The sequence below is a fragment of the Psilocybe cubensis genome, chromosome 2 (assembly GCF_017499595.1).
Source record: "Psilocybe cubensis strain MGC-MH-2018 chromosome 2, whole genome shotgun sequence".
Classification (NCBI taxonomy): Eukaryota; Fungi; Basidiomycota; class Agaricomycetes; order Agaricales; family Agrocybaceae; genus Psilocybe; species Psilocybe cubensis.
Genome location: NC_063000.1, coordinates 4,089,351 through 4,117,126, shown reverse-complemented (window position 1 = coordinate 4,117,126; position 27,776 = coordinate 4,089,351). Strand labels below are relative to the sequence as shown.

The 27,776-nt window shown below is 44.8% G+C and overlaps 6 protein-coding genes across 6 annotated transcripts; 5 read left to right on the top strand and 1 right to left on the bottom strand.

Annotated features, from left to right (window-relative positions):
- Positions 1-1,564: 1,564 nt before the first annotated feature.
- Positions 1,565-2,137, bottom strand: JR316_0002822 (uncharacterized protein; the record flags this gene model as incomplete). Its single annotated transcript, XM_047888607.1, has 1 exon — positions 1,565-2,137. One exon carries the CDS (start codon positions 2,135-2,137, stop codon positions 1,565-1,567), a length of 573 nt encoding a protein of 190 aa, XP_047753530.1.
- Positions 2,138-4,489: 2,352 nt separating this feature from the next.
- On the top strand, positions 4,490-5,390 carry JR316_0002821 (putative endo-beta-1,4-glucanase D; the record flags this gene model as incomplete). The annotated part of the gene is made up of 5 exons (XM_047888606.1): positions 4,490-4,678; positions 4,732-4,810; positions 4,870-5,043; positions 5,097-5,276; positions 5,308-5,390. 5 exons carry the CDS (start codon positions 4,490-4,492, stop codon positions 5,388-5,390), a joined length of 705 nt encoding a protein of 234 aa, XP_047753529.1.
- A 1,619-nt stretch (positions 5,391-7,009) lies between these two features.
- On the top strand, positions 7,010-7,812 carry JR316_0002820 (uncharacterized protein; the record flags this gene model as incomplete). The annotated part of the gene is made up of 2 exons (XM_047888605.1): positions 7,010-7,032; positions 7,092-7,812. 2 exons carry the CDS (start codon positions 7,010-7,012, stop codon positions 7,810-7,812), a joined length of 744 nt encoding a protein of 247 aa, XP_047753528.1.
- A 1,333-nt stretch (positions 7,813-9,145) lies between these two features.
- JR316_0002819 (uncharacterized protein) lies at positions 9,146-9,402 on the top strand (the record flags this gene model as incomplete). Its single annotated transcript, XM_047888604.1, has 1 exon — positions 9,146-9,402. A coding segment is annotated over one exon (257 nt), but the record flags the coding sequence as incomplete, so codon positions are not given.
- A 6,676-nt stretch (positions 9,403-16,078) lies between these two features.
- JR316_0002818 (uncharacterized protein) lies at positions 16,079-16,398 on the top strand (the record flags this gene model as incomplete). Its single annotated transcript, XM_047888603.1, has 2 exons — positions 16,079-16,311; positions 16,344-16,398. The coding sequence occupies 2 exons, from the start codon at positions 16,079-16,081 to the stop codon at positions 16,396-16,398; spliced, it is 288 nt and encodes a 95-aa protein (XP_047753526.1).
- A 9,195-nt stretch (positions 16,399-25,593) lies between these two features.
- On the top strand, positions 25,594-27,364 carry JR316_0002817 (uncharacterized protein; the record flags this gene model as incomplete). The annotated part of the gene is made up of 5 exons (XM_047888602.1): positions 25,594-25,731; positions 25,789-25,964; positions 26,014-26,579; positions 26,628-26,862; positions 26,935-27,364. 5 exons carry the CDS (start codon positions 25,594-25,596, stop codon positions 27,362-27,364), a joined length of 1,545 nt encoding a protein of 514 aa, XP_047753525.1.
- Between the last annotated feature and the right edge of the window lie 412 nt (positions 27,365-27,776).

Below are 27,776 nucleotides of genomic sequence, written 5' to 3'. Positions count from 1 at the left end.
CTATTCAGACTACTCCGCAAGACACGCTAACGACGCCAACACCTCTCACCACACCTCCCTTCAGCCTCCCCTCCATCAGCCCTCCGACCTTCCCTTCACCCAACAGCGGAAACCTCACGATCTCCTCGGCCTTCAGCATCCCTACTCTGGGCGGAGACACTGCACTCAGCGGAGCGTCGAAAGGGTTTACCATCTCGAGCGTAGCGTTCTTTTGCGCTGTTTTTGTTTTCATGTTGTAAATTACTCCAAATTTTCCATGTCCTATGCTAGTTTATCACTTTAATTTGATCATCCCATCTTTTCTTTGTGCTAAGCTGTCAAAATTCAAGTGAGTACATACCGCACTCCGAATCTAGCGCCCAGCGCTCATGGAGTCATGTCGCATCTGACATTCGGACATATCCACTCTTCCGCTCCATCCAGCGCGCTCCGGAATGACACCTGCTAACGTTAAACTACCCCACCTTCATCAATATGTGCAAGGCAAGGTAACAGAGGCAATTCCGCGGTGATTGACTTGAAACGTTCAAACAATAAGAGATTCCATGGCCACTGCCACTACCCAGTACTACTGGCCCGCTCTCCCGGATACCGCCGAATGTCGGTCCAGCATATTTCCCACGATATCGCGGGGAGTTTGAGGCGGGTTTTTAGGCGCCCTCATCTGGCTTCATGCAGGAGAGGTTTTATTCGTCTTCATACTAGGTAGAAGATCACAGCACTGTACGCGGGAAGCAGGCATAATTGTGCATATTCATCTGATGACCTACTACTGAAGACATCAAATGGCAAATATAACCCTTGACCCTGATCACAGGGATCAGAAAAGGATGGTAAGGATGATACCACTTTGGATGTCATTACTCCTCGATGAAAAGAATAGCTTAACGCCTTGAAAGGTGTATAACTATCCTTAAAGGTACAACAAACTTGTGTGAAGCAGCACAGACGCCGCAGATCGGAAATGCGGGGATGGGTTGACGCCGTGAGAGTGCAGACGCCCGAAATTCGAAGACACGGTGTCAATGGTGTTCAAAACTCGCCTGTCTTCATACCCTCTGAGCAATTGCCCTTCGCAGGAAATCCAGTATGAAATATACGGCGATGAATGACACAGAGATTTATACAACACACAAGAAGGTATGACTTGGAGCGCGGAGGGTATCTAGAGTACATGCACTAAACGAGAACGAGCGTAGAAGACCGGCTGTCAGTCAGTGTCACATCGGGTTAGTTCCCTAGCCTAGATACCTGTCAATACAACCATTATGTACATATTGAAAGAAGCTTCGCAAACGACCCAATATACACCAAAAAGGAACAACGTACACTTAGAACACTACGCGAGCAAGAACACAATTAGACCTATACACCAAGACAAGAAAATAAAGCGAGAAACAAAGACAGCGATGTGTTGCCTGCCGATGAAAGAGTGGAACCGACATGGAACGGGGGAAGCTATGGGTATCGACATTTATGCATACGAGGAGATGCTAGCGGAAGGTCGGATAGTAGCGTTTGTCGTATGTATGTGAAGATGGACTTTGGTAATGGGATAACCCAATTAAAGAGCGACCAAAAGGGCTCCGAGGCTAATGCCAATGCTCAACTTGGCCCATGGTGCATTGTTAAAGGCCTGGAGACCCAAAGAACCGGATGGTACGTTGCTGGGGTTCGGGGCGTCTGTGCTTCCCGAATCGGTAGCAGAAGCGCTGCCAGATGTATCGGTGCCTAAGGCGTTGGATCCGACGGGGACAGGCGGGACGCTATTCGGGACACCTGTACCAATAGATACAGAGGAGCTTCCGCTGGAAGTCGAAGCCGGCGGGGTAGAGCTTGCGCTGCTGGTGGACTTGCTGCTGGCAGGCTTGGTGGTGGTGTTGACTGTCGGCTTGGGGCCCTGGGAGGACGTCTTGCTCGACGCGTGAGTGGAAGTCGACGAGGGGCTGTTGGTGGTGGAGGGATTAGGATGCGTTGAGGTAACCGAATGCGACGTGCTAGAAACAGAAGCAGAGGTCGACGAAGTCTGGGAGGACGTCGTAGATCCACCTTCGCTGCTCTCCGCCGCGACGAGCGGGGTAAGGTTCCCGATGAAGAGGGCTAAGACGGCGACAAGGGACCAGGAGGGGGCACGCATGTTTACTTGTGGGGTGTGGGGTTGGTAAAGACTGGATGTGTAAGTATGATATACACGAAAAGAGTGGAAGGGGCGACGACGGTCAAGGATGTGAGTACAACGGTGGTGGTTGTGGTCAAAGCCTGGAATAAAATCAAAATCTGCTCGAACTTTGATCTTGGGAAAATTCTGCGGCGCAATAACTCCCTGATCACGTTTGGTTCAACGATGCGGATATGCTCCTGACAGTTGCGATATTAAAAGATCTGTTAGCGCACTATTTTTGGAACACGTTTCCCACCGAAAAGCCATTCACCTTCACATATTGGCTAAGCACGGCATGAAAAGGCCTATATCTCGACAGTATCATCATTATAGCCCGAATTATCTTGTTTAAGCTCTCAGTTCCAGTTACTGCATCAGATATCAATCCAATCTCTCAGGTCATCATACGATATCTATCTTGTAGCACCTCGCACAGCTTGCGTTTCCAATATTTCTATAAGTATTCGTATAGGTAGCTATGAAAACTATATTCTCAAGTGAGTGCCTATCTCTACTGAGCGCCTAATCTCGCCGAAATAGGGTGGTATGAGGAACAAGCGCTCATTTTCTTCCCTTGTGGAGCGCCAAGCCACTTTGCCGCCGAGACGATTTTAGAAAGCGGTAAGCCGACACACGCCCCAGGTGAGGCCTCAGTACCCAGTCCTTTCGACCTCGTCGCGGGCCATATGTGGCTTGTCTGTATTCAGGCGAGCAGGTTCAGCTCTCGAGGTATCGTGGTCTGTCGAGGTCTCGAGAGGACATGATTTCGGCCAATTGTCTTGTCGTGGCTGCGTGTCAAGATAGGGTCTAGGTTTTAAACTGGTGCTGACAATTGTGGGAGGAATATCTTTACCGTTTAATTTTAACAACGTGGGTGTATAAATTAAGGCTCCAACCGTTTAGTTTCCGTTTAAATTTTATTACAAACTAAACGGAAACGGTAATAAACAGTTTACAAACGTTTATAAACGTTTGTAAACAGTAAGCTCGAGGGTGGCTACAAGGGCAGGCGTTCAACAGCGTTCAACGCATCATTTGTCCTAATGCGGCCGATTTGCCAAGGAAGATAATAGTCGGCACCTAATTGGTACAAAAATGGGACCAAAACAAGAGTGCAAATGAGTTAGTTTGGTGTAAAGAATAAAAGATGAATCATATGATGTAATACGCACCCAATATTGTCCAAAAAAGAGATATACTTTAGCACAAAAATCTGTTACCGTTTGAACCGTTTATAAACGTTTGTAAACTGTTTAGCAAGGCTCGTAAACTAAACGAAACGGTAAATGGTATATACCGTTTACAAACGATAAACAAACGAAACGGTTGGAGCCTTAGTATAAATATGAGTCTATGAATTCACCACGGAGTCACAGCGTTGCACGCTGTTGAGGGCCTTCTCTTCTCACTAGACTGCTTGTACAACGACTACCACCTTACCCACCATCTCCATGTCTTGACGCAAATCCAACTCCACGTAACACGAGGTGTGGGGTCACGGAACTAGTCTATTCCTCCGAGCAATATGCTCAATTGATCGAACCTGTCGGCTTCTACAAGAGCACTTCCTTTTTCCGAGATTTTTGCCTTTTCACGCACCAAATCCGTCACATGGGCGTCTGTCATTTCACCGAATTCACTCAGAATGCTCAACTTCGGTGTCATAGAGTACACATACCTACGCTAAACATAGCAAGTTGAGTTATTTATACATTAGCCAGTCATTAAGTGAGCACCATCTCCAAATCAGTCCCTGTGACGACGAACTGCAAAGGAATATCCGAGAGAAATTTTTCCGACTAACTCCTCCGTCTACTTCTTCGGCAGCGAAATGACTTCAACAAAAGTCAAAATTTCAATTACCATGCATATAAAAGGTCTTGGCACCCTCAAAGCCCATTCCAATTCAATTTCGGACCCAAGACTGTGAAGATGAGATACGCGCTCGCCACTGCTGCTTTCGTCGCTTCTGCGGCCGCTCATGCGACATTCCAAGAGCTATGGATTAATGGAGTTGATGCTGGTAGCTCTTGCGTTCGTCTGCCTGCGAGCAATAACCCGGTAACGAGCGTCACCACAACCGTACGTCATTTTTGAAATATAATGGCATTTTTACATTGACGAGAGAATATCCAATGGTAGGACATTGCTTGCAACATTGCAGGCACTAGCCAGGGTGTTTGCTCTGTAAATGGTAGGAAATTTGAGTTTTTTTGCAATTCTGTACACTAACAGCGCGTCATATAGCCGGTGATCAGCTCACCGTTGAGATGCACCAGCAACCGGGAGACCGCTCTTGCTCTAACGAGGCTATTGGTGGAGATCACTATGGCCCAGTGCAGGTTAGCTCGTCTACCCATGTATCACAACACGAAACTGACGGGTATTGGAAAGGTCTACATGGCTGCTGTTTCCGATGCGACATCTGCTGTTGGATCAAGTGCAAGCTGGTTCAAAGTTGCTGAGATGGGAATGCCCTCAAACAACCCCGTATACTGGGGAACCGAAGTTCTGAATGTGAGTCTGCACTTTATAATGACATTCATCATCTAAATATTCTACCTTAACAGGATAACTGTGGACACTTTACATTCACCGTTCCCAAGGACATTGCTCCCGGAAACTACTTGGTCCGCGCTGAAGTCATTGGTGAGTTGAATCTCTGAATTTTTTCGGAATCTACCTTATAATTAAATCCGGTCAATTAGCTCTTCACGTCGCCAGCTCCGTCGGCGGTGCCCAGTTCTACATGTCATGCTACCAAATTAACGTCTCGGGATCTGGATCAGCCAAGCCCCCCACCGTCAAGTTCCCCGGTGCATACAGCGCAACCGACCCCGGAATTCTCATCAACATCTATGAACCTCTCAGCACTTACGCAAGTAAGGCCTTCCCATTCAAGACATTAAATTTCTTTACTGATAAAACCACGCAGTTCCCGGACCAACCCCGTACGGAACCACCGTTCCAGCGATTGCCGCTACTCCCTGGCCCACGACCGCGACATGGAACACTGCCAGCCAGCCCAAGACAGTCCCAACTGTCGTTCCAGGATCGTCTACTTCCAAGCCAACGAGCACTGGTGGAGGAGGTGCCAGCAGCACGGCGACTCCTAGTACAACCACCCATACTACAACTACTCCTAGCACCACCGCCCACTCTTCGACTGCATCTCCATCGCCAACTTCTGGCGGAACGGTTGCCCTCTACGGTCAATGCGGAGGAGTAAGTCTCTCTTTCTTTATTGAATATTTATCAAGTTTCTGATCATTCGCATTATTTCAACCTACAGCAAGGATGGACGTACGTTGCATTCTAATATTTCCGTTGTTTATTAGTGCTAAAAAACTCATTTTTTTGGTTTTGTAGTGGTGGCACAAGTTGCGCTCAGGGAACTTGCCAGGTCCTCAACCGTACGTATCATTCCGATTCACTTCAATGGATCAATCTAATATTCATTGGCTTATCCTTCAAAATACAGCTTACTACTCTCAATGCCTTATGTAAAGTGCGAAAAATATTCGATCATTCAACGGTATCGATAATAAATAGTGGAAGGAACGGATTTGTGGCTATAGCTGGCAATGTATTATTTTATCAAGTCTGTTATGAAGATGTTATCCACTTGAACATGTGTGATTTAAACGCTGATACCAGGGCGGTGGACGTTAATATCTATCAGATGATGGAGTCCCGTTGGATTCTTGCCATGTGCAAGTAAGGTGACGAAACAATTACTTATGCGTCAACGGGCAGTTAAATAAAGCTTAACAGGCTTTTAAACTTTAAGTACTGCATATTCTGCATCGCCCTCCTCCCTGTCTGTTGCGGTAAGTAGGCCCCGGGAAGCTCCCCTAGGGGCGTATCGACTTTTCGCGGATTTGAGACCTGAAAAAATAGCATTTTACTGTCTGTTTTTCGCGGATTTGAGAGGTCCGGAGGCCTACCTTTGACCGGGGCACTGCGGATTTGAGGAGAAGAATCTGCATGGGCGGCTGGTCTGGCCAGCAAATAGGGCGCGCTGCCAAATATGGACAAAAATTAGTTTCCTTGTGAGGACATAAATGCTTTCTGACTGCCAAAAACAGAAGAACTGTGAAAAAGACTGCTTGAAAAAAGCTGTAGAATTTTTTGCGCCTTTTTTTGCTCCTTTGACTCCGTCCGAGGGTGAGAAAAATTACCTAAATAGGAAGGTCTTGGCAAAATGACCGTCCGGTTTCGCGGATTGGAGACCCAAAATCTCGCGGATTTCAGACAAATATTTTGGGTCCGGCGGGGATACGCCTGTAGGGGAGCTTCCCGGGGCCTCGGTAAGTGGTGGGGCTGACACGGAGTTAATGCGGAATATGCAACATTGGATATGGTATGCGTGGGAAAGTTCCCTTTTTCTTTCACTGATACTCTGCTTTCAGAGCTCAAATTAAAAGAGTTTGCACTACGTATACGCACTCGCACTACACTCGCATTGCAATTGCGTGATCAGATCTGCACTTGCATTTCGTCTTAGTGCAGCCATGCAGCCACCGTGCACTTAGAGTTGCGCGCTTTGCAATTGCGTTGCACTTAATTCTCGTCTCGTATGCCCCCCTTGTGGAACTGGTGTGATAACTTTGACCAGTTCCACAAGTGGCACATATCTAGATAAGGGCACTTCCCTGCGACTCACAAATTGCATTGAATGGCCCAATGGCACTGTTGGCATTGATGGGCTTCTGTGTGCCATCTCAAATACCCCTATTTGGATATGTGCCACTTGTGGAACTGGTCAAAGCGATCACCTAGAAGACTTAAATTGCGAAGCACTTCGTAGATGACATTCCGTATCCTAAGTGTACTACTTTCACAGAAATGAGCAACTCTCAACGCAACGGGTAAGCCCACAAACTAACGTATCTTCCCGTAATTACCCATTGATCCTTTTCTCTTTCAGACATACTCAACCACCAGGCCACGTAGATCAGACGGAGCGAGCCACAGAGCACGTTCTAGACAAACACTCGGTGAAAAAATTTCTAAAATTACTCGTCGAAGGCAAAACCAAGAACGATGAGGTTTTCACATTATCTCCCAGGAAAAATATCGTCGCAATACACCGCAAGCCGACCACGCCTGATGATCATCAGACCGAATTCTTCTGTATGCAGAGTCCTAATAACAACTGTGATGAACTGGTTGAGATGATAGAGAAACACGCACCTGCCAGCAGCATGCGTCGTATCGTCCTGCTCTACCAGCCAGTTATCCCGCAAATCAAGGATGGACAATACACCATACAGGAGATTGAACATTCACAGCTGCACGCGCAATCATACGTTTCCGGGAACGCCAGCTTCGTCAAAAGCGTTATCATTCCGTACTTGCCCCGTTTGGAACATATAGTGGACTTCACGCTCTCAGATAGTGACATGGCAGAGTTCCGGAAGCTCACTGTCGAATCAGTACGCGGTAAAGTGATCAACCTTTATGCGAAACTTGAAGATACATGGGAATCGGACTATCAATCGTTCGAACTATGGTTCGAGGGATACACCTTTGCCTTGAACGGAATGGGCATACAGAATTTACCTTGCAGGGTAAGCGAGGGAAGCGAGGGAAGTGCAGGGGACGTGCAGGGGACGTGCGCGGAAGTACATATTAAACATTGCAAATAAATCAGTTTTTCGGAGTGTTTGATGTATCTGCAAGTCGTACCGTATGTTTCTGCCTCTGAAGGACTGTGGGACGTGTTGTATGAACAAAAATCAACCCAATTTTTATTTCGATGGTAGAGTGTCACATGTGACATACACCTTTGACTATGCACCAACGTCAAAAGCGCCATTTTGTCACTCGGTCAGTCATTACATCTAGTACTATAGTCTCTGTAAAGTATAACTGGATTAATTTATAGTCAAAAACATATACCATTTGCATGTGAAAGCACATAGAACCACTCAAGATATGTAACCTCTGATGTGGCAACAAAGGCTTATGGCCGACGCAACGAGTATGCCATGTGCCACAACCATGGGCGCTTATTGTATGTTTGTTCAATCCCAACTCTTCTATGGGTCTATTCACTCAGAAAACATCATTAGGTTCAGCGTGACACTTGCACTTCCCGTGCACTTCCCGTGCACTTCCCTGCACTTCCCTGCACTTCCCTGCACTTCCCTGCACTTCCCTTGCACTTCCCAACAAATAATTATGCCTATGCACGTCCAGCGCACTTCCCATGCACTTCCCTGCACTTCCCTGCACTTCCCTGCACTTCCCTGCACTTCCGATTCAAATTCAAGTGTAAAGACATTTTATTCCTGTTTGACGCAACTCATAGCTATTTTTAGTGTTTGAGATCAGTTGCGCCTTATATGCCTCCGCAAATCCACATTCGTAAATCATATACTTCCGTTTTATCGATGGATATTGATGAAATGATAACAAAATTTGGACCTCTTGTTTCTAAATCATTTAGATACATTGAATAAGTATTCAGATGTCGTTCTTGGTAAGAGATTACACTGTCACTGTCATTATGATTAACTTTTGTTCAATCACTTTCAACAGAAATTTATTAAACATATTATTGATTATTTCGACGAAAATGAACCATCCAAAAGGAAGCGCTCTCCGAGTGAAGACTCTAGTGAAGAGACAAGAAATCCCCCCCTCTATATTAAGGACTCAAATGGTGACGTTCTCAATTGCTCTTAACTCATTTATCTATAACATTTCATACAAACAAGGTCGGTTTGTTCGATTTACCAAATTTTTAGCTCCAAAAAAAATGTGTATGGTCCTTCCTGAAATCTGGTGTTATTCTATTTACTGGTCAGCTAACAATTATTGAACGCGCTCAGATTTCGAACTGGTTTGAATGCAAAATCGCCAACAACGACATTAAAATGCGAATTAAATGGGTATCCTTCCCGCCTCTCGCCCATGCTTTTACTCTTTATATTGCTCATCACCTCAAGCAAAATCCAAGGTTCACAGACCTTTCGGATGACCGTCTTATTGAAGAAGCTTGGTCAGCTCAATGCTGGGAACGACCTACCTCCAAGAACGAAATCGATGTTGATAGGGACTGCCTACAGCTTTTTGAAGAAGAAATTTTTGAAGTTTCGGCGCGTGCCGGGGTTGCAGGACACTGCCAGTGGGGACTCGATGTGGGACCACATCAAGATGGGTGGAACCCATACGGTGGACTTCCAGATTACTTCAACTTTGGTGATCGAGAAGGGGATGACAGTGAACTCGAGGTATGTGGTTTAATATTTTATTCATACAAGGATAGTTGCTCACCAATGGCAAACTAGCCCGGGCCTCAATTCTTAGCTTAATACACAATCATCCATTAAATAACTTTTAAATTTACTTCTATTCAACTATTTACACCACTATCTATTACAATATGACTTTTTTAGTGGGCCAAGCCTTGTTCAATGTAGAGGAACAGTGACGACCAAGAAAGACGACACAAATTTGTTTGAAGTCAATTTATCCCACGCTCCATCACCCCGACCTGCCACAACACGGTTCGAACCCACGCACGCACATGCACGTCCCTCAGCCACTTCCGCACTTCCCTCAGCCACTTCCGCACTGCCCTCAGCCAATCGCGCACGTCGCACTGCCCGCACTTCCCGCACTGCACTTCCCTTGCACTTCCCTCGCTTCCCCTGCAAGGTAAATTTCCTGTGCCCGAACGGAATTGGACCTCAAGGACCCAGGCCCCTGTTTATCTTCGATTATAAGAGAATCTTTAAGATATACTTGCCTCCTCTGACCCACATATCCATGGTGGGCGTCTCTGGCGACTGGGACACTATTTGCCAAAATCTACTGCTTCCTTCGTCAGCAACCTGCGTCAAACTTTCCCTAACTGTGACATTCACCAAGCGCGATGTACGCACGCGAAAGGCACTGACTCCCATCCATATGGAGAAGTTGCAACATATACACATCTACGTATGCGATCCGAGCAAGGTCCCAAACTTCATTCAGCGCCTCTCCGCACCAAAGCTAGAAAGCCTGCACGTTTTGTGTGAAGAAGCGATTAAACCTTTCACGTGGAATTTAAACGCATACTATGAGTTTCTCAGCCATTGTTCAAGAACACTGACGGACCTCATGCTATATGACCGTCTCCGCCCCAGTTCCTTCGACGAACGTCCAAAGATCCCGAAGAAACCAGCGGAAGATATCGAGCGCCTTCTGGGTGTTATTCCCTACGTGAAAACCCTCACATTACCTATGACAGCGTTGATACATGGTCGAACTGTGGAGAGGATAAAGTCTAAAAGCTATATCTGGTCGCTGCTTCCCAATGTTGTCTCATTGCAGGCATCGTTCCGCAACGCTGGGGATGTGAGAGAGATGGTGCAGTCACGAAATGCAGAGGATAGCTCTTCTCAGAGAACGAGTATTATTACATCGGTCATGGCCAGGATACCAAGACACAAAGGACAACCTCGTCCTAAGAAAGGAAAGGAAATTCAAGGGTGTTGCGAAATAAAATGGCTATCATGAGGTTATCCATACATTTGATATCATGTTGACATTAGGTGCAGTACTATAGACCACAGCTAAATAGCAATACATCATACTCTAGTATTTGTGTAACAATAATTTTTGGGAAAATTACCACCGTAAATGATACTTCAGTCGATGCTGAGATATTGGTCAATACAGGAAAGGACACAGCAGAGAGAAAGCAAGCCGTTAGGCCTGTTTGATCAGTGTTGTGCGGGTACGTCCAATGGGTACCAGGTACGTACCCAGTACCCACTGGGTACTGTACCCGTTACCTAAGAAGGTATGGGTACGTACCCAGTGAGCAATCCCAGGCATTTGATGAGTGATTGTACCGTGAGAATATTGACTTCACCCGCAGAAAAAAAACATCGCTGAGGTTAACGATGCGTGTCACATTCAACTGGATGATATATTCACCACCCCAATACGATCAACACGCAACTATGTAATTCGAAGAAGGTTTAGAGATGTACGACCTTCTTGCCTCGATGCACAAGGCAATGATGATCTAGTAATCGGGGACTTGGAAGCAGAATTTGACATTGATAAGGTTGATATTGATGAAGATAAACACGCAATTCTTTCTGTTTAAATTTTTATTCAAAATATGTGTCTACTATACTATGTTTAAATGCGATATTTGTGTTTATAGGATGGCAAACGATGCCAGGCCTGGGAACATCATGTACCCACCTTCCATTTTGGGTGTGTGGTAACGATCACTGCGGGCGCCGCCGGCTGCAAGTTGAACATACAGAACGCAAATCTGGAGAAAAACTAACCTGTGAGTGATTTTCCAACAGGATGGACATGCCCGGTGGCCAACCTGATTCCAAAGAATTGGTGAAGTTCCAATCCATAAAATAATACGTACACCGTCATAGGTGAGTTTGAGTATCCTTTGTTACAAAGTCAGCCTTGCATTTTAAGAAAAATGTGAGCATAAATGCTGAAGATTATTCTACTCTGAGAGATGGAAATTTTGAACCAGCTATAAACACATTTTTTCAATTGGTGCTTTTGACAATTCAACTTTTTTGGCAAATAAATGGTGGTGGTTTTTTGTATATTTCACTCATCTATTATTCAAATGTTGCTTATAGACACTATTATATTCTGGAATATTTTGGTGAACACTCGCACAACTTTGTGACTTGGTAGATTTCTGGGCTGCAGTCGGAACCTGTGGTATATTCTTAATTGTCTTGTAGGAATTTAACATGTTCATGTTATCACTGCCCTTCTTGGGGAGTAGCCACATCATTGAAATTTTTCGGGCAACCTTGGACCAATTGTTAATTACAGATTATTTGCATTAAATCAATCAGTTTCTGTTACCTGTCCTATGTTATGCTATGGCCAATAAATGTCCGCCAAGCCAGTGTGGGCCGCCCAAGGCGGCGCTTCCCGAGTTTTTAAAATTAAATCTCAGTTCGAATTTCCATTCATGATTGAAAAATTACGCGTGCGCATTTCAACGTGCAAGCACATTGACGTACCCCTATACCCCACGTACATTGTTTTATTTTACCATCACCTAGAGTCTAAAACACTGTACTTCACACGTACATCATTGTCAGACTACTCGGCCCACCTTCCCGCTTCCGCAGTCGGTCAATAATTTTGTCTACGTATGCTGCCCAATGTTCGCACAAGATCCGCATTGAAACACTTTGAAGGACTCCAACTTGAATCTGAAGCAACTGTTATATCTTTATGCTTGATTTGATGTTCCCGTAAGCTACCATTTTTTTGCCACGTACATCCACATCCACCCATGGTGCTATGTATATGCTCTATTTACAGCGACTACAATTCCAATAATAGCCCGAAGTTATGTTTTCTGTAACATCAGCAAGTAATCAACGGGGCGAGAAGCATCATACGGCTACTTATTGTTCATCAAGCTACATAGTTTCAGTAATAAACACCTCAATTGGAACTTTCTTCCCCCCGTTCGCCTGTGGACATTCCTGACTCTCGTGGCGCGGTCCGTTTATGTCTTTCAAATCATCCCTTCAACGTTTTATCGACGGTAAACGGGCTCTTTAACGGGTTAAATATGGAGTGGGTGGGAAGATGTGGGATTTCAATGCTATAGACTACGCGGAGGAGGGATCATGTGGTAGGTCAAGCACAGCGTAGCTCGAAAGATGGAAGGTCCTGTGTGTTCGCGAGATGGATGGCGGGTTTGCTCCACGGCATAAAACGACAGGGATCTATCCAACCATGCAAAACTGATTCGCTTACCCGTCACCGCCTCCCATTCCTTTTAGTGGTCATGACACGAGCCCGGTTCCCAATGGTGCTGCCAGTGGTGTCGCTACTTCTTGCACAATATGTGATAGCTACCAATATCAAAACCCCGACGCCATCAACAGGAATACCTTCTGCAAGCGACGTTGGCTCTGACTTGACATTCCTTATTCAAAATGATCTCGACTGTGAGTTTTTGTTCATCATCAGATATCCTATTTTCCTCGCCCGTCTCCTTCCTCCAAATGTGATTGTTCTGACGTACTTGTTACCCCAGGGCCAAATCAGGCTGACCATAATGGCACAGTTCTCGTCAACAAAGCTTTAACCAATGCAGCAGCCACATCGGCATGCAAAGTTCTCAACGAAGGTCTTCTACAGACCGAAGGGATACATTTCGCAGACGATATGAAGAGTATGCTTAATTACATTTTCTTCCAACGCTCCGAGTTCAATCTCAACTCGAACACGAAATTTTGGATCGCCCCGAGCCCTGCTACGGCTCCCCGTGGGTGCGCTGCGGTTTTTTTGGTCAATGGTCAGGTTAGGATTGAGGCTGTTGGGTGTGATGAAAAACTGCCAGCGTTCTGCTCGTCGAGTGCACCTCACACGCGGAACATCGCGACGGATCTCAGCGAGCAATTCCAAGTGTCAGTTAAATCTGGAAATTTGAATTTTATTGGGTACGTGGACTGTCACTCCATCCATATCCCCATTCATATCCACACTATCTGTTCCACTGAATCTTCTTCCATTCACAGGACACGCGACCACCTGTCTTTTAGATTCTTGGGTATCCCTTTCGCAGATCCTTTTGAGAGGTTTACCTACTCCAAGCTGTTTACCCCTCCAAAATCCGGTGCAACGATCTCTGCTCTGAAATACGGCGCGGCGTGCTCGCAAAGCGGAACTGGGAGCGAAGATTGTCTATTTTTGAACGTATACACGCCCTTTTTGCCTGCCAGCACACCTTCCAAAAAGAATACCGCTTTGCGCCCGGTGTTGTTCTGGATTCACGGTGGAGGATTTACTGGGGGTGAAGCTACAGATGGGATCTTTGACGGAGGTAATATGGTAAGCAGAGGGGATGTAGTGGTCGTCAGTATCCAGTATCGGTACGCCCCTATTCATATGATCATAACGTTTGGCCTTCTCACAGTAGTAACGACCAGTTTGGGGACGCTTGGTTTCCTTGCATTGAATGACGGAGTGACGAATGGTAACTTTGGAATTGCTGATCAGGTAAAGAACACCGCTATCGATCCTCAGTCCATCTTAATGCGTCATGTATAGATCACCGCCCTTCAGTGGGTTCAGGAGCACATCTCTGCATTTGGTGGGGATCCATCACGGGTGACCATCTACGGTCAGTCAGCAGGTGCAGGTTCAGTACGTGCGCTGCTCGCATCGCCTGTTGCTGCCGGTTTGTTTTCCGGTATGTCGCTCACCAAGCTATTTTGATTTGTATACGCCAAATTAACAACTGTGAATGCATGAAGGTGCAATCGCACAGAGCAACCTGGGTGGCTTTGGATACGCGCACACCTACACCGAATATCTAACGATCCAAGAACAAGTTGATCAGTTCGCCGCTGCTGTTGTGGAGAATGTGGGATGTTCTGGTAAGAGTTCTGCACAGGACACGTTGTCGTGCTTGCGTCAGGCCGATGTGAACGCTCTTTTGAACGCGCCGACCGCTCCTCGGTAGGACTTTGAATATCGCTCGCTCTATTCATGCCGCTGATAGCATGTATTATCGATTAGGTATATTGTTGTTGACGGCAAATTTATCACATCGGACCACCTTCAGCTTACAGGCTCTCCGCACCTCACTACTCCTGCTCATGCTAAAGCAAACAAAAATGTTAATGTTATATTTGGATGGATGCGCGATGACGGTGCAGACTTCATTGGATCGTTCCCCACCAATTCGACGACACTTACAAGCGCGCTTTTGGGTGCCGGGTACGTCGTTTATACCGTCTCTGTGTCCTTGATGCAATGTTCCTCGAGAATACTAATCACCCGTAATTTCTTCGCCTCTACAGACTAGCTCAAAATGTAACAGACCTAGCTGTCAACTCTCCACTGTTCCCCTCACCTAATGGACCCAACCCCCTCGACAATCTCTTCAACGTAACAAGCCGTATCGGGACAGACGGCGAGTTCCGGTGCATCGACCAAGCAACACTCATTGCCGCCGCGCGCAACCAAGTATACCGCTCAGTTTACGGATACCAATTCGACAGGAGTTACGCAGGATTTGAGCCGATCCCGGGGACATGCGAGCCCCCAGCAACCGCAGAGTTCCCTGCTGGCGACCCATCCCTGCCTTACTACAGGTGTGTACTAAGTACCATCGTGAACAAAATCGCAAACATTAACGTGTTTCGTGAATGAATCTAGATGTCACTCGGGAGAGCTCTACTACATGTTCGGCACCCTCGGACAAGATCTTAAACCGTTCCGCGACCCAGTCGCAGGTGGGGATCTGTTATTCTCCCAGGTTAGCGTCGATGTTTGGGCGAGCTTTGCGCGAACAGGGAACCCTAACCCCGACGAAGGGTTCCTCCAAGCTCGTGGACACACCAGCGTCATCCAAGCACTGCAGAAGTGGGGCAAGTGGGAGGCCATCGGTAAGGATGGGGGAATCAACAAGGGGGATAAAAATCTGAGGATCATGGATGTCCCGAGCTTCAACTCGGCCTGGCTGGAGGAGGAGCAGTGCGCGCTTTTGGGATATCCATTCAATATGTTCGAGTGAGAAGGGGGATGTGGGATGTAATTAAAGCTATAACGGGCATGTACATATTATTGTTTATCTTCCTTATCACAAGGTCTTTTTCAGCTTTGTTCGTACAACATACTGTCAAAGTCTAGCGCTTACTACGTTCTCAGTCTAAGCGTTGCCCTAATGGGATTTCATCAAATACAACCTTGTGGTACAAAAAAGAACAAACCCCAAATCATAGCGTAGTCGATAATCCTATAAGCATCCCGCCCAACCCGAGAGCCATCATCCAGAGTTTAGCCTCCTTATTATGTGTACCCGCATTGGTCCCGTTATTTACCTGATCTGACGAGAGTGATGAGGTCGGCGGGACGATGACTGTTTGAAAAACAACCGTTGTACTGGGCCCACTTATGGTCGTCGACGGCAGGGAGGTCCGCCCTTGGTTGGATATCGATTCAGATGCCGTGATTGATGCAGATGATGACGATGATGAAGATAAATTGGACGATGAAAGTGGTAAAGAAGAAGAAGAGGGCAAGGCGGAGGGGGAGGATGGCGGCGAAGAGGTAGTTGAAGATGAAGAAGGTTGGCTTGGAAGGCCATTGGGAGTCGAGACTGTAGGCGGGTTTGATGGTGGAGGGACGTGTGTAGCTTTTCGCCAGTGGATTGTTTTAGTATTGATTCATTACTCACTACAAAGGAGTATAGAAAACTTACGAAACCCGCATAACTCAAGTAGAATCGCATCTGTGAGTCCCCAATCTTCTATGCGACATTCATTGCGCGAGCACTGAACAGTCATGTTTTTAAAAGATGGTCCTGAACATAAACAAGCGACGTCACTCCTTGGGTAGACGTCAGAGAATATCATCATGAGCAAGGAACTGCCGGGCACGTACAAAGAGCATTTGATATCTGATGCGGATTTCGCTGCACAGGGAAGGGCACATGGTGGCAGGTCGTTGATCGACACTGATTGCGCGGAAACTCGTTCAACAAAACTGTTGAACGCGACGTATATGCCAATAATAAGGAGACCAAGACGACAAGGCGTATGCTGAGTTCGAAACATGTTATGTGGCAATAAAAGGAGAGCCGTTCAAGCGTGGTGGGTGTAGACGAGGCAATATGAAGGCCCCAGGTGAACTAGATCATCGGCCTCCGTCTTGTTTAGGTGGTATGATCAGGTGGAAGGCTCCTCGTGAATCAAATTGAATGGGAAATGAACGGAATACAAGTATTTCAGGACAGCTTGAGAGGAAATGAGGAAGAGAAAGGAAGAGAACTGGAAAAGCCATCCAACAGGTCACCCGAGCTGGCCTAAGCGAGAAGTAAGGGATTCAAACGCCGTGTCAATGATTGATAAAGGAAAACCAACGGTTTGTATTTTCTAAGCCTTGCTTTTCCATGGCATGACAGAGCCTTCTGTAGTCATATACCCAATTTTTGTGCTCAAGTTAATGAGATTCCTCAGATATTCAAAGAGATCGAGTCGAAGGGATTCAGGATAGAAAATCTATATATTAAGAGAGGGTGGTGTCGTTGCTTACCTAAATTTTACATAAGCAAGACAGCCAACCAAACAAATACGCGCACGCCGCGCGTGGTCAGATGCGAGGTGCGCGCGGCGTGAATGAGGTGAACGGATTTGTTTGTTTTAATGCATTAGTACTTTTCTTTCAACCAAAAAAATACGCGCATACCGTGCGGAGTCAGATGCGGGAGGTGCAGTATTTTTGTTTGAACCAAACAAATACGCACGCCACGCGTGGTCAGATGCGGGAGGTGAGCGCGGCGTGAATGATCACAATTTGAGGTAAATGGGTTCGTTCGTTTTAGATACAATGTATTTGCAATGTATATCCGTGTACAAAATGAAAGTGTGAGCATTTTTTTGGGTGTTCTAAGGGCATTTCTGTGCTCATGAAAGATTCAGCCTGATGGGTTCCCAGATGCTACAGCACAGAGATGAACGGGTTCAAGAGAATAAATTTTTGGTAATGCCTTTTTAAGTTGATATGATTTGCTATCAAGTACATTTGTGTACAAAATAAAATATTGACAATTAAATATACCTCAGAATGCCTCCTGAAAGGTTCAACTTGATGGGTTATCCAATGTGCTACACATGGTTTCCGACTATTCCAATGGGTACTGGGTTTATAAATTTGGTGAAAATATCTATAAAATCCACAAGTCCTATCTGACGGGTTGTGTATGGTACTACAGGGAAAGAATACAAAGGGATAAAAAGATTAAATTGAAATAATGTATCAATGAGGAGGCGCGAAGCGCCGACGGGGTCCAGGGGCGAAGCCCCTGGGGGGGTCGAGGGGCGCAGCCCCCGCGAGCTGTTGGCCCGTCAGCGAAGCAAGTGGGTGAGCGAAGCGAACCCCACGGCGCGTAGCGACGGGTCATAAAGCTCGTGGATAAGAAAATGAAATTCCGTTGACCTACATCAGATTAGTCATCGCCGATCGATGGTCTCGTGATTTAGTACGTCACGTGACACAAATTTAACATTCAAGTTTCAGGCGGAGATCTCGGCGATTCTTTCCGCGCGGGCGCTTACGGTCTGATGTACACATCGGGATATTCAGAATATGCAGTTTCCACGAAGTGGGTAATCGAACATTACAAAATATTTGAAATATAATAAGGTTTTAAATGATGCAACACGCTTTAAATACAAAAGAAATACATATGTTAACTAAGATTGTAGTTACATGGCAACATCCAAATCTTTAAAGAATGTTGTGATAAATTTTATACATAAAGTACATTTCAAGAATGACTTGTATATTAAATCTGAATCATCCTCTTTGAGACCAAGATATTTTATATCAAAGTTGTCCTTGAAAGGAACTTTGTATTTCAAATCCATTGTAACTTTTGAATGCCTCGTGAATGTCAAAAAAAATTTAAAGTACAAAGGTCCTTTGTGGGCTCGCTTAGACATAGCATGTTTTGCACCATCTGTTGTTCATAGACATTTGAAATACAATACTCCCTTACATGCTGCCACATATATTGAGTTTGTTACTATTTACAAAGGTCCTTTATATTTTAAATATACAGGAACCTAATATCAGTACTTTGTATGTTATAACATATCTCAAATATGTTGTTCCAATATATTCTGCGCCCGCTCATTGCCCATTGAGTGCCCAACAGTCGCCCACTATAACAGCCACTGCGTGCCCACCTAGATCTCTTTTGCGGGCATTGAACATGTTTACTGAATTGATGCCTGCAAAATGGTGTTCAATGCCAGATGTAGGTGGGCACGCAGTGGCTGTTATAGTGGGCGACTGTTGGGCACTCAATGGGCGATGAGCGGGCGCAGAATATATTGGAACAACTTTGAGATATGTTATAACATACAAAGTACTGATATTAGGTTCCTGTATATTTAAAATATAAAGGACCTTTGTTGAATTGATGCCTGCAAAATGGTGTTCAATGCCAGATGTAGGTGGGCACGCAGTGGCTGTTATAGTGGGCGACTGTTGGGCACTCAATGGGCGATGAGCGGGCGCAGAATATATTGGAACAACTTTGAGATATGTTATAACATACAAAGTACTGATATTAGGTTCCTGTATATTTAAAATATAAAGGACCTTTGTAAGTAGTAACAAACTCAATATATGTGGCAGCATGTAAGGGAGTATTGTATTTCAAATGTCTATGAACAACAGATGGTGCAAAACATGCTATGTCTAAGCGAGCCCACAAAGGACCTTTGTACTTTAAATTTTTTTTGACATTCACGAGGCATTCAAAAGTCACAATGGATTTAAAATACAAAGTTCCTTTCAAGGACAACTTTGATATAAAATATCTTGGTCTCAAAGAGGATGATTCAGATTTAATATACAAGTCATTCTTGAAATGTACTTTATGTATAAAATTTATCACAACATTCTTTAAAGATTTGGATGTTGCCATGTAACTACAATCTTAGTTAACATATGTATTTCTCTTGTATTTATAGCGTGTTGCATCATTTAAAACCTTATTTTATTTCAAATATTTTGTAATGTTCGATTACCCACTTCGTGGGAACTGCATATTCTGAATATCCCGACGTGGTAGCAACTAAGTGCAATGCTGAATTAATTTGCAAATAATGTAATTAAAAAGAGTGAAACGATGAATATTGGAGACCTAGAAGTGGATTTTTTATGTTTTTTTTTCAATAGTGAATGACTTGTCACCAGAATTTTATCATTCCCACTGCGGGCATTGGCTTCAATAACGATATGATTATATGTTGAATATTTGTTGAAAATTTTCAACATTTACTCAAAATATACCACATGTTGTTAAATGTTGAAATTAATCAACAAATACTCAGTTTGTGATTCAAGATATACTCACCGAACAAAAAAGTAAATTTTCCCATAGTTATATCTTGAATTAAGCTTGAATAGATGTTGAATATTTGATGAACACTGATTATTTTTATTTGAACCTTAGGCATTGACCAGGTTAGTTCCTACAACAATACAAAGGGTATATGCGCCACTCACACCGCCTCCTCCACTTACCGCCCCCAACGTTAACCGCACTCAGGCCGGCTTAGATCTGCTTCGTTCCATTTGCCGTCGCGACCGGTACCGCTGCTCACCACTCTCGACAACATAGGAGGGAGTGAGCGCCACGCCCTCATAGTACATCATCTCTCCTACTCTGCGGCATGTCATTCCATTCATGATCACCGCCTCCATCACTGATCATCCGCCCACAACGTCACACAGGGAATATGCGCCACTTTCATTGGGTGGGTACTTCTGCTCTCTCTGTCTCTCCCACTCCCCAGCATGTCATTCATGAGCTCCTTGAGTGTGAGCTTGGTTTTCTCTCCGACGAGAAAATTCTCGGGCACGACCGATCGTCGATGGCGGCGGTCTACTTCCCGATGATGAGGTATACGCCGGCGACGATGAATACGAGTTAATGCAAGTATGTTGTTTCATTCCCCACCTCCACCGCTGCTCATCCGCCCTCATCCGGCCATAACAACGCAGTACAGTGAATGTGCGCCACTTTCTCCGGATCCGCGCTGCTGATACTCTCTCCACCTACAAGGATATACGACTTGCAACTCATACAAGTACTACATCCCTCACTTTTCGCTGACAACGACACGAAAGCCATTGCGCGTCGTGTTTTCCATTGCCGCCCTCCCTGCATGCGCAACAGATCTAGAGGCACCCGGGGGTCACAAGGAAACGACCGTCTCCTTGTGTACGCACACGGCGACGCGCAGCGTCTGCTATTTACTCCGCCTCCCTTGTGTACCTCCTCACTCTCGGCCACCGACAAAGACAGACGATGTTGTACATCGTCCCTGAAACCATGTATACGTGCTGGCCACCGCTCTCTGATCTGCCACCCCAACCGCCCCCCGTACTGCGTGTCGCTCAGTCCACTCAGCCACCGCCAGCAAACGCGCTCCGATACCAAGAACAGCCAAGGCTGTATAGAGATGATTGCTTCCTTGTATGCTCACTGCCTGTTATGCACGGCACTCTCTGCACGATAACGTACATATTTTATGGCTGTACGTTTTTCTCGATGTGTTTGCAGTCCTACAAGTTTGGCTTGATATGTAGATGTACATAAAATTATAATAAAAAGGCTTTGTGCCATATGTACGCGTCAGCTCACTCCAAATTGCCTTTTCGAGTACACTTCTGGCATTGTTGCTTTTGGTAAGAAAAAGTATACCCTGTATAGTATATTTGTGTTCAAGCATTATTCAACCTTAAATCAGCTGAGTAAATGTTGAATAAATGATGATCCGGTTCCTCGTTATATGTTGAATATATATTGATTTTTTTTTCAACATTTAACCAGGGGTTATATTTTGAATATATTTTGAAAACTTAAAATACTAGGTTCAACATTTATTCAACAAATAACTCGGTCGTTATTTAAGCCAATGCCCGCAGTGTCCAATCATGCAAAAATCCACTGACGAAAGTATGAGTCAGCAAGGCTCTCATCATCCCCGGTATGGGCGGTCAAATACCACCGAAGCCTTGACCCCAGTGAAACTCAAACATGCGTAGAGTTGCGCAAATCTGAGTTTTAAAGTCAGCATCTGAGTGGTGCTGAGATTTGTGCGGAATCTCGGCGCTGTATGAAAATATTGCTGACTCAGTTACATCACAGCCACAATAGGACGCGCGTCCACTTCAAGTGCATCGTAGTTGCTAATCGAAATCTTTACGAACCCTTGCTAATTGCGAGCGTTCAATCAACTACTGAGAAAGCTACAACAAACAGGGCATTGTCTCGGCAGCATGCCAGCTCACCCACCAAAACCATGTCCATGCATCGACTGTAAAGGTGCTATAGTGAGCTATCGTACCTTGCTCCGGCACCGAGAACGACCCATATGGGTTCCTACACCTGTCATGGAATATGGAGATGGCACAGAAGATCTTTGCAGCAGCTTGGAAGACTCGGAGGATGGTTTGGATGAGAAAAGGCCATCAAAACGGCTTCGAGAACATTCACCTGTCGTATGTGTTTGATATACAACATGTAATTTTGTAGGTTGATGTAATTTTTGCACATAAACCCAAAGAATACAGCGTCCACTGAGCCCAATAGAAACCTTCAGCCTCATGCACAATTGGGAGTCCAAAGCTCCCAGCCTCAGGACGTTGAGGTGCATTTTGTATATTCAATTTTCAACATGTTGGATTGTTGACAATGTATATTATGAATCAGACTTGTTCAGTCACCTCTGCATCGGACTCAGAGGGTCTACAGGGTGCCCAAGATCAATCTGGCATCGTTCAAGCTCCTGATGCACTGCTTGATTCTGAGTTGCACATTTTCTTTGAAAGCCAGATAGGCTCTTCTGAACGTGACAATATGAGCGAAATAGCACCGTCAAGCGAAGCTGTAAGGCATCCTAATTTCTCAAGTCGCAACTCTCTTGCTCAATTCTTCTGTTGATTAGTCGGACCCAGAATCAAATTCTGATCTCAGACATGATTATCACACTGGGGTTTCTGAAGAGTTTCACGAGGCCGTGACAATCAATCTCTGCAGTGTTGACAATGTCAAAAGGTCGCAGCAGATGATTGACCTGATATCAAAGGCAACTTTAGATAATACAAAACTCGATGATGCTACTCGCTATCGCCTTCGAAATCCCATAGAAGGACCCCCTGATATTTCTGATCCTGATATCCGACTCTCTGTTGATCTGTTCATGGCCTGTGAAAATGCATCTCAGCGGACATATTCTGCCGTCCGCAATGCATTTCTACGACATTCCCCAAATATCAACATCCTAACTTACAAACAGGTCAATGATCTGGTTTCTGCCATTAGTGGTGTCGTCGTCATTCGGGACGATATGTGTATAAATTCCTGCCATGCATTTACCGGCCCATTTGCAGATCTTGAATTGTGCTATGTCTGCAGGGAAAGCCGATATGAGCCGGATGTTTTGGCATCATCTGGAAAGAAGGTATCTAGAAAACAAGCTTGCACTATTCCGCTAGGTCCTCAGATACAGGCACTTCGGCGTTCTAAAGACAGTGCTACAGCCATGCGCTACAGACACACAAAGACAGAAGAGATTCTTGGTGATCTAACGGTAGACTCTGTTTATGACGACATTTTCTGCGGCAGTGACTATCTGGAGCTTCACGAAAATCTACATCTTTCCGAAACAGATACTACGGTTATGTTTTCCTTTGACGGTGCTCAGCTGTACAAAAACAAGAAGTCCGATACTTGGATTGCTATCTGGATTATTGCTGATTATGATCCCACGACACGATACAAAAAAAAACATGTTCTACCAGCACTTATTGTTCCAGGTCCAAACAAGCCAAAAGATCTAGATTCATTTCTTTTTCAAAGCTTTCACCATCTTTCGGCAATCCAACGCGAGAATAATGGTGCTGGTATACGTGTATGGGACTGTTTAAAAAATCAAACAGTTTCTTCACGTATAATCAATCTTCTTGAACTGGCAGATAGTCTTGCACTAGCGGATCTTGTTGGAACCGTTGGCCATCATGGCGCCCAAGGCTGCCGAGTAGGATGCGCTATGAAAGGACGCCATAAACCAGGAATTGGCCATTATTGTGCTGCACATCTTCGTCCGAATGGAGCTCAGGAAGAAGACAACATCCATCCTGATTATGATTTTAGAAATATTACTGCAAATCAACGACAAACAGTTGCAGCTTATAATGCAAAGGTGGCTAGAGTTGTAGCATCCGGTCTTGGACCTTCCGAATATACAAATAATCGCAAGGCAACAGGAATCAGTAAACCCACAATTGTTAGCGGTCTTGATCCCCAATTTACACTTCCAGTTCCCGACTGCTTTACTCTCGACTTGATGCACCTTCTTTCTCTAAACATTGGAGAGCTTCTTATTCCTTTGTGGCGAGCGCAATTATCCTGTGATAAAACTGATAGCAAGAATACTTGGGATTGGGCGGTGTTAACTGGGAACACATGGAGTCAATTCGGTCAATCAGTTGCTTCAGCAACAAAGTATTTCCCATCCTCTTTTCATCGTTCTCCACGCAATCCTGCCGAAAAAATCTCTAGTGGCTACAAGGCTACAGAATATTTTGTTCTCCTCTATGGTCTTGGACCAGGTTTGCTTCGACCACTGTTGCCAGGAAAATATTGGCGAAACTTTTGCAAACTAGTCCATGGTGTTCGGATTATAATTCAACGTAAAATCAAAGCAAGCCAGTTGCGAGAAGCATACTCTTTTTTTATCCAATTTGTAGAAGAGTATGAAAACCTTTACTATCAGCGTCGCATGGACCGTTTACATTTCTGCCGACCATGTCTTCATGCCCTTTTGCATTGCGCACAAGAAACAATTCGCATAGGACCGGGAGCATATTATTCACAGTTCACGATGGAGAGAACAATTGGAGATATGGGCCAGGATATCCGACAGCCCTCAAACATTTATGGAAATCTTTGCCAGATTGCTCTTCGACGTTCTCAAATCAATGCACTGAAGGCTATGTGTCCCGATCTAGATTCTACTGGAATTAATCATCTTCCGGCCTATTCTTATGACCTAGAAAATGGGTATATCTTCTTAACACCTCGGCAGCGCCGACCCGAGAAGCTTCCAGAGGGCCATTTGATTCAAAGCAAGCTTGGAATTTCGTTTGTGCGTAAATGGGGACGTGTTTGCCTTCGAAATAGTCAAATTGCCCGCAGTGTTTTTTGTGAAGACAAAAAGCAAGCAACAAATACCCGGATTACACGGAATGTCAAGGTATATTTTGATAATTAAATTATACAATGTGTCTTGACTTGGATTAATAGATTATTCATAACAACACATATCGTTTTGGAGAAGTGCAATACTACTTCTTATTCGAGGATCCGATTGAATCAACATTCCAAGGCTATGCTTTGATCTCGTTATATGGCCCACCTGATGCAGATTTGCTAGAACAGTCATATCACACCCTTGTAGCGTGTCAATACATTGGACAGGAAAGTCTTTCTGTCATTGAAATTACTGATATTGTTTCAGTAGTATCAATGCAGCCATTACCGCTCCGAGATGGAGATCAATTTTTAGGGCAATCCTGGTGGTTTGTGATAGAAAAATCGGGGCTGGATGATACAGAGATGACAGGTTATGTTCAAGACGAGTTAAAAGAGTAGAAATGCCAATAATATATTTTATTTTGGTTGTATACTATGCCTAAACGTGGAGACGAAGAGGCAACTTGAAATCGACGGAGAGCCTGGATAATAATAGAGTTGTGACCAACAATAAACATGACCAAATATTGTGACACGTCTGACTGCAGAGTTGCGTACCATTACATTGTCCCGTTTCTTTACCCATTGCACTACAATACCAAATTCATTTATGGCTCAATATCATTCAAGAGAGATGTCAGAATATACTGCACCATTCACTGATGAACTCAGTTCCTCTTTGCTGGACATGACAAATACAGCATTTCCGACTCGAAGGCAGGATGTACTCGGAAATGGAAATCAGCACAATACTCAATGGAATTTTGGCAATGTACGTAGACAGGGATTTATTTGGTGACTGTATACTTACACTAAAAGATCTATCTAGTCTTTGGCACCAGGGTCCCAACCTTCCGTCAACATGGCTCTACCTCAGGGACATTTTAACACCATGTCTATTCTTCGAAGAGCAACAAACTCCGAGCTTCTTGCTGCTTCTAATGAAGCATTTTATACAATTTTTACTGAGAATATGGCCTTGAAAGCAGAGAATAGTGCAAAAAGGTATGTTATCTTATCTTTTGTACAAATATATGCGCTCTAAAGAGCATAGCGAGCGAATTCTTGAGCTCAAGTTAGAGCTTACAAATCTCCGAGCTGGTCAATTCCAACAATCCACAACACTGAAAACTAATCTCAATGGCCAGCAATTGGCCACTGCATCTATAAACGAGCAGGGCAATGGTCAAGTCATTCCGAGTAGGCTCACGGTGCCACCCGAGGTTCCCGATGCAGAGGAAGATGATTATCCTCTTGCTCGTTACTGGGATGAGTCGTCGTGGAAAGCATTTAAAGAAAAAGAAGCAAATGCTAACCGACATGTCAAAACGACGGCATATCTTACTGACGAAGAAGGTGACCCACTTGATAAGGCAAGACTGACCCTGATAAGCCAGACACTCAAAAGCTGCTTTAACGAGCTTCACCATTACCGACTGGACCCGTCGACGTGGGCCAAGAAGATGCCGATTGCCGATGACTTCACAAACAACACGATGCGTGCAAAATTTCCTGAGTTCACACTGTGCAGCAACAACTGGAAGCTTTGTTTATATAAAACTCAGCTTTATCCGGGATGGAATCGGTGGAGTCGGAGCAGTAAACATGCTCCATTAAGTCGTAAGTAAGAGTCATACATTGTTTACATTCTAACCATATCATTTATAGGTGAGAAACCATCGTTCAAAAAGCGAAAGGCTAACATCAGTGAAAACCACGATGCTGAATCAAAGCGAGGCCGTCACAAAAAGACAAAAAACACGGTCGCACCTATCGAAGTTCAAGTAGATAAGGAGGTTGTTGAAATCATTGATGATGACGACATGGACTCGATGTATGTGTCAGATCACGCCAAGAGGCCTAGTGTTGGTGCAAAGGGCCGTGCTTCTGACGAAGGTAACAGGTATTTTTCCTTTTTATCTATTATTTCTTTCTGCACCTAATACTAATGTATATATTTCTCTTCTTTATCAAGTTCCGCCCTGCAGACACCCGCCCCGGATGTCGCTCCAGTAGATTCTTCATCAAGTCTTCTAGGTGCTATTACGGTGCCTCATCGTGAGATGTTTCCTTCTGCTACAACACCCCAGATGTCACCTCAAGCAAATAATGGTGCCATGGCTAGACTTGCGGGTAAGCTCATGGTGCAAATCATTAATTTGAATCATTCTACTACCTTTATTCCATTTCCCGTAGGTGCACTAGCAACCGATTTAACAGACACGGGGGCATCTGTTGTACACATAAACAACCCACAACAAATGGAAATGCAGACAACCTTTGTTGGCCCCGCATCGACGAAGCCAAACTCCGAGACCACAAGACTTCTAGCAGCCTCTTTGTCTCCTACTGTTGCATCGTTGTCATTGCCTCCATCAAAATCAAGGAAGACAAACTTGTTGTGAGTTGTTTTTCTTTTACATTTCCCAAAATCTTGCGAATCAACTGACACACCTCGAGCGCCGACATTGACATACCAAAGCCTCCAAATGGCGAAGTTGAACACAGTACCGACCCTTCTCCTTGGCTGGCATCCCCTGGTACGGGTGCTTCAAAAACTCGGAAGGGAAAGGCGATGGTACCGCATCCGACTCACTTGTCAGTTCGGTACGGGTTTCTTTCTCTTCTTACTTATATTCTTCTACTAATTTGAGTCATATAGTAATCTATACTGCATCGATTATATGAAGGAGCATCCAGATACGACAAAGGCCGAGTTTGACCGAGTTTTTAAAGCATTAAATGCAGCAACTTTGAAGGTACAGTGTCTTCTTAATTTTACAATCTGAAATTGGAATATGCTTACTTGAGCGAGTA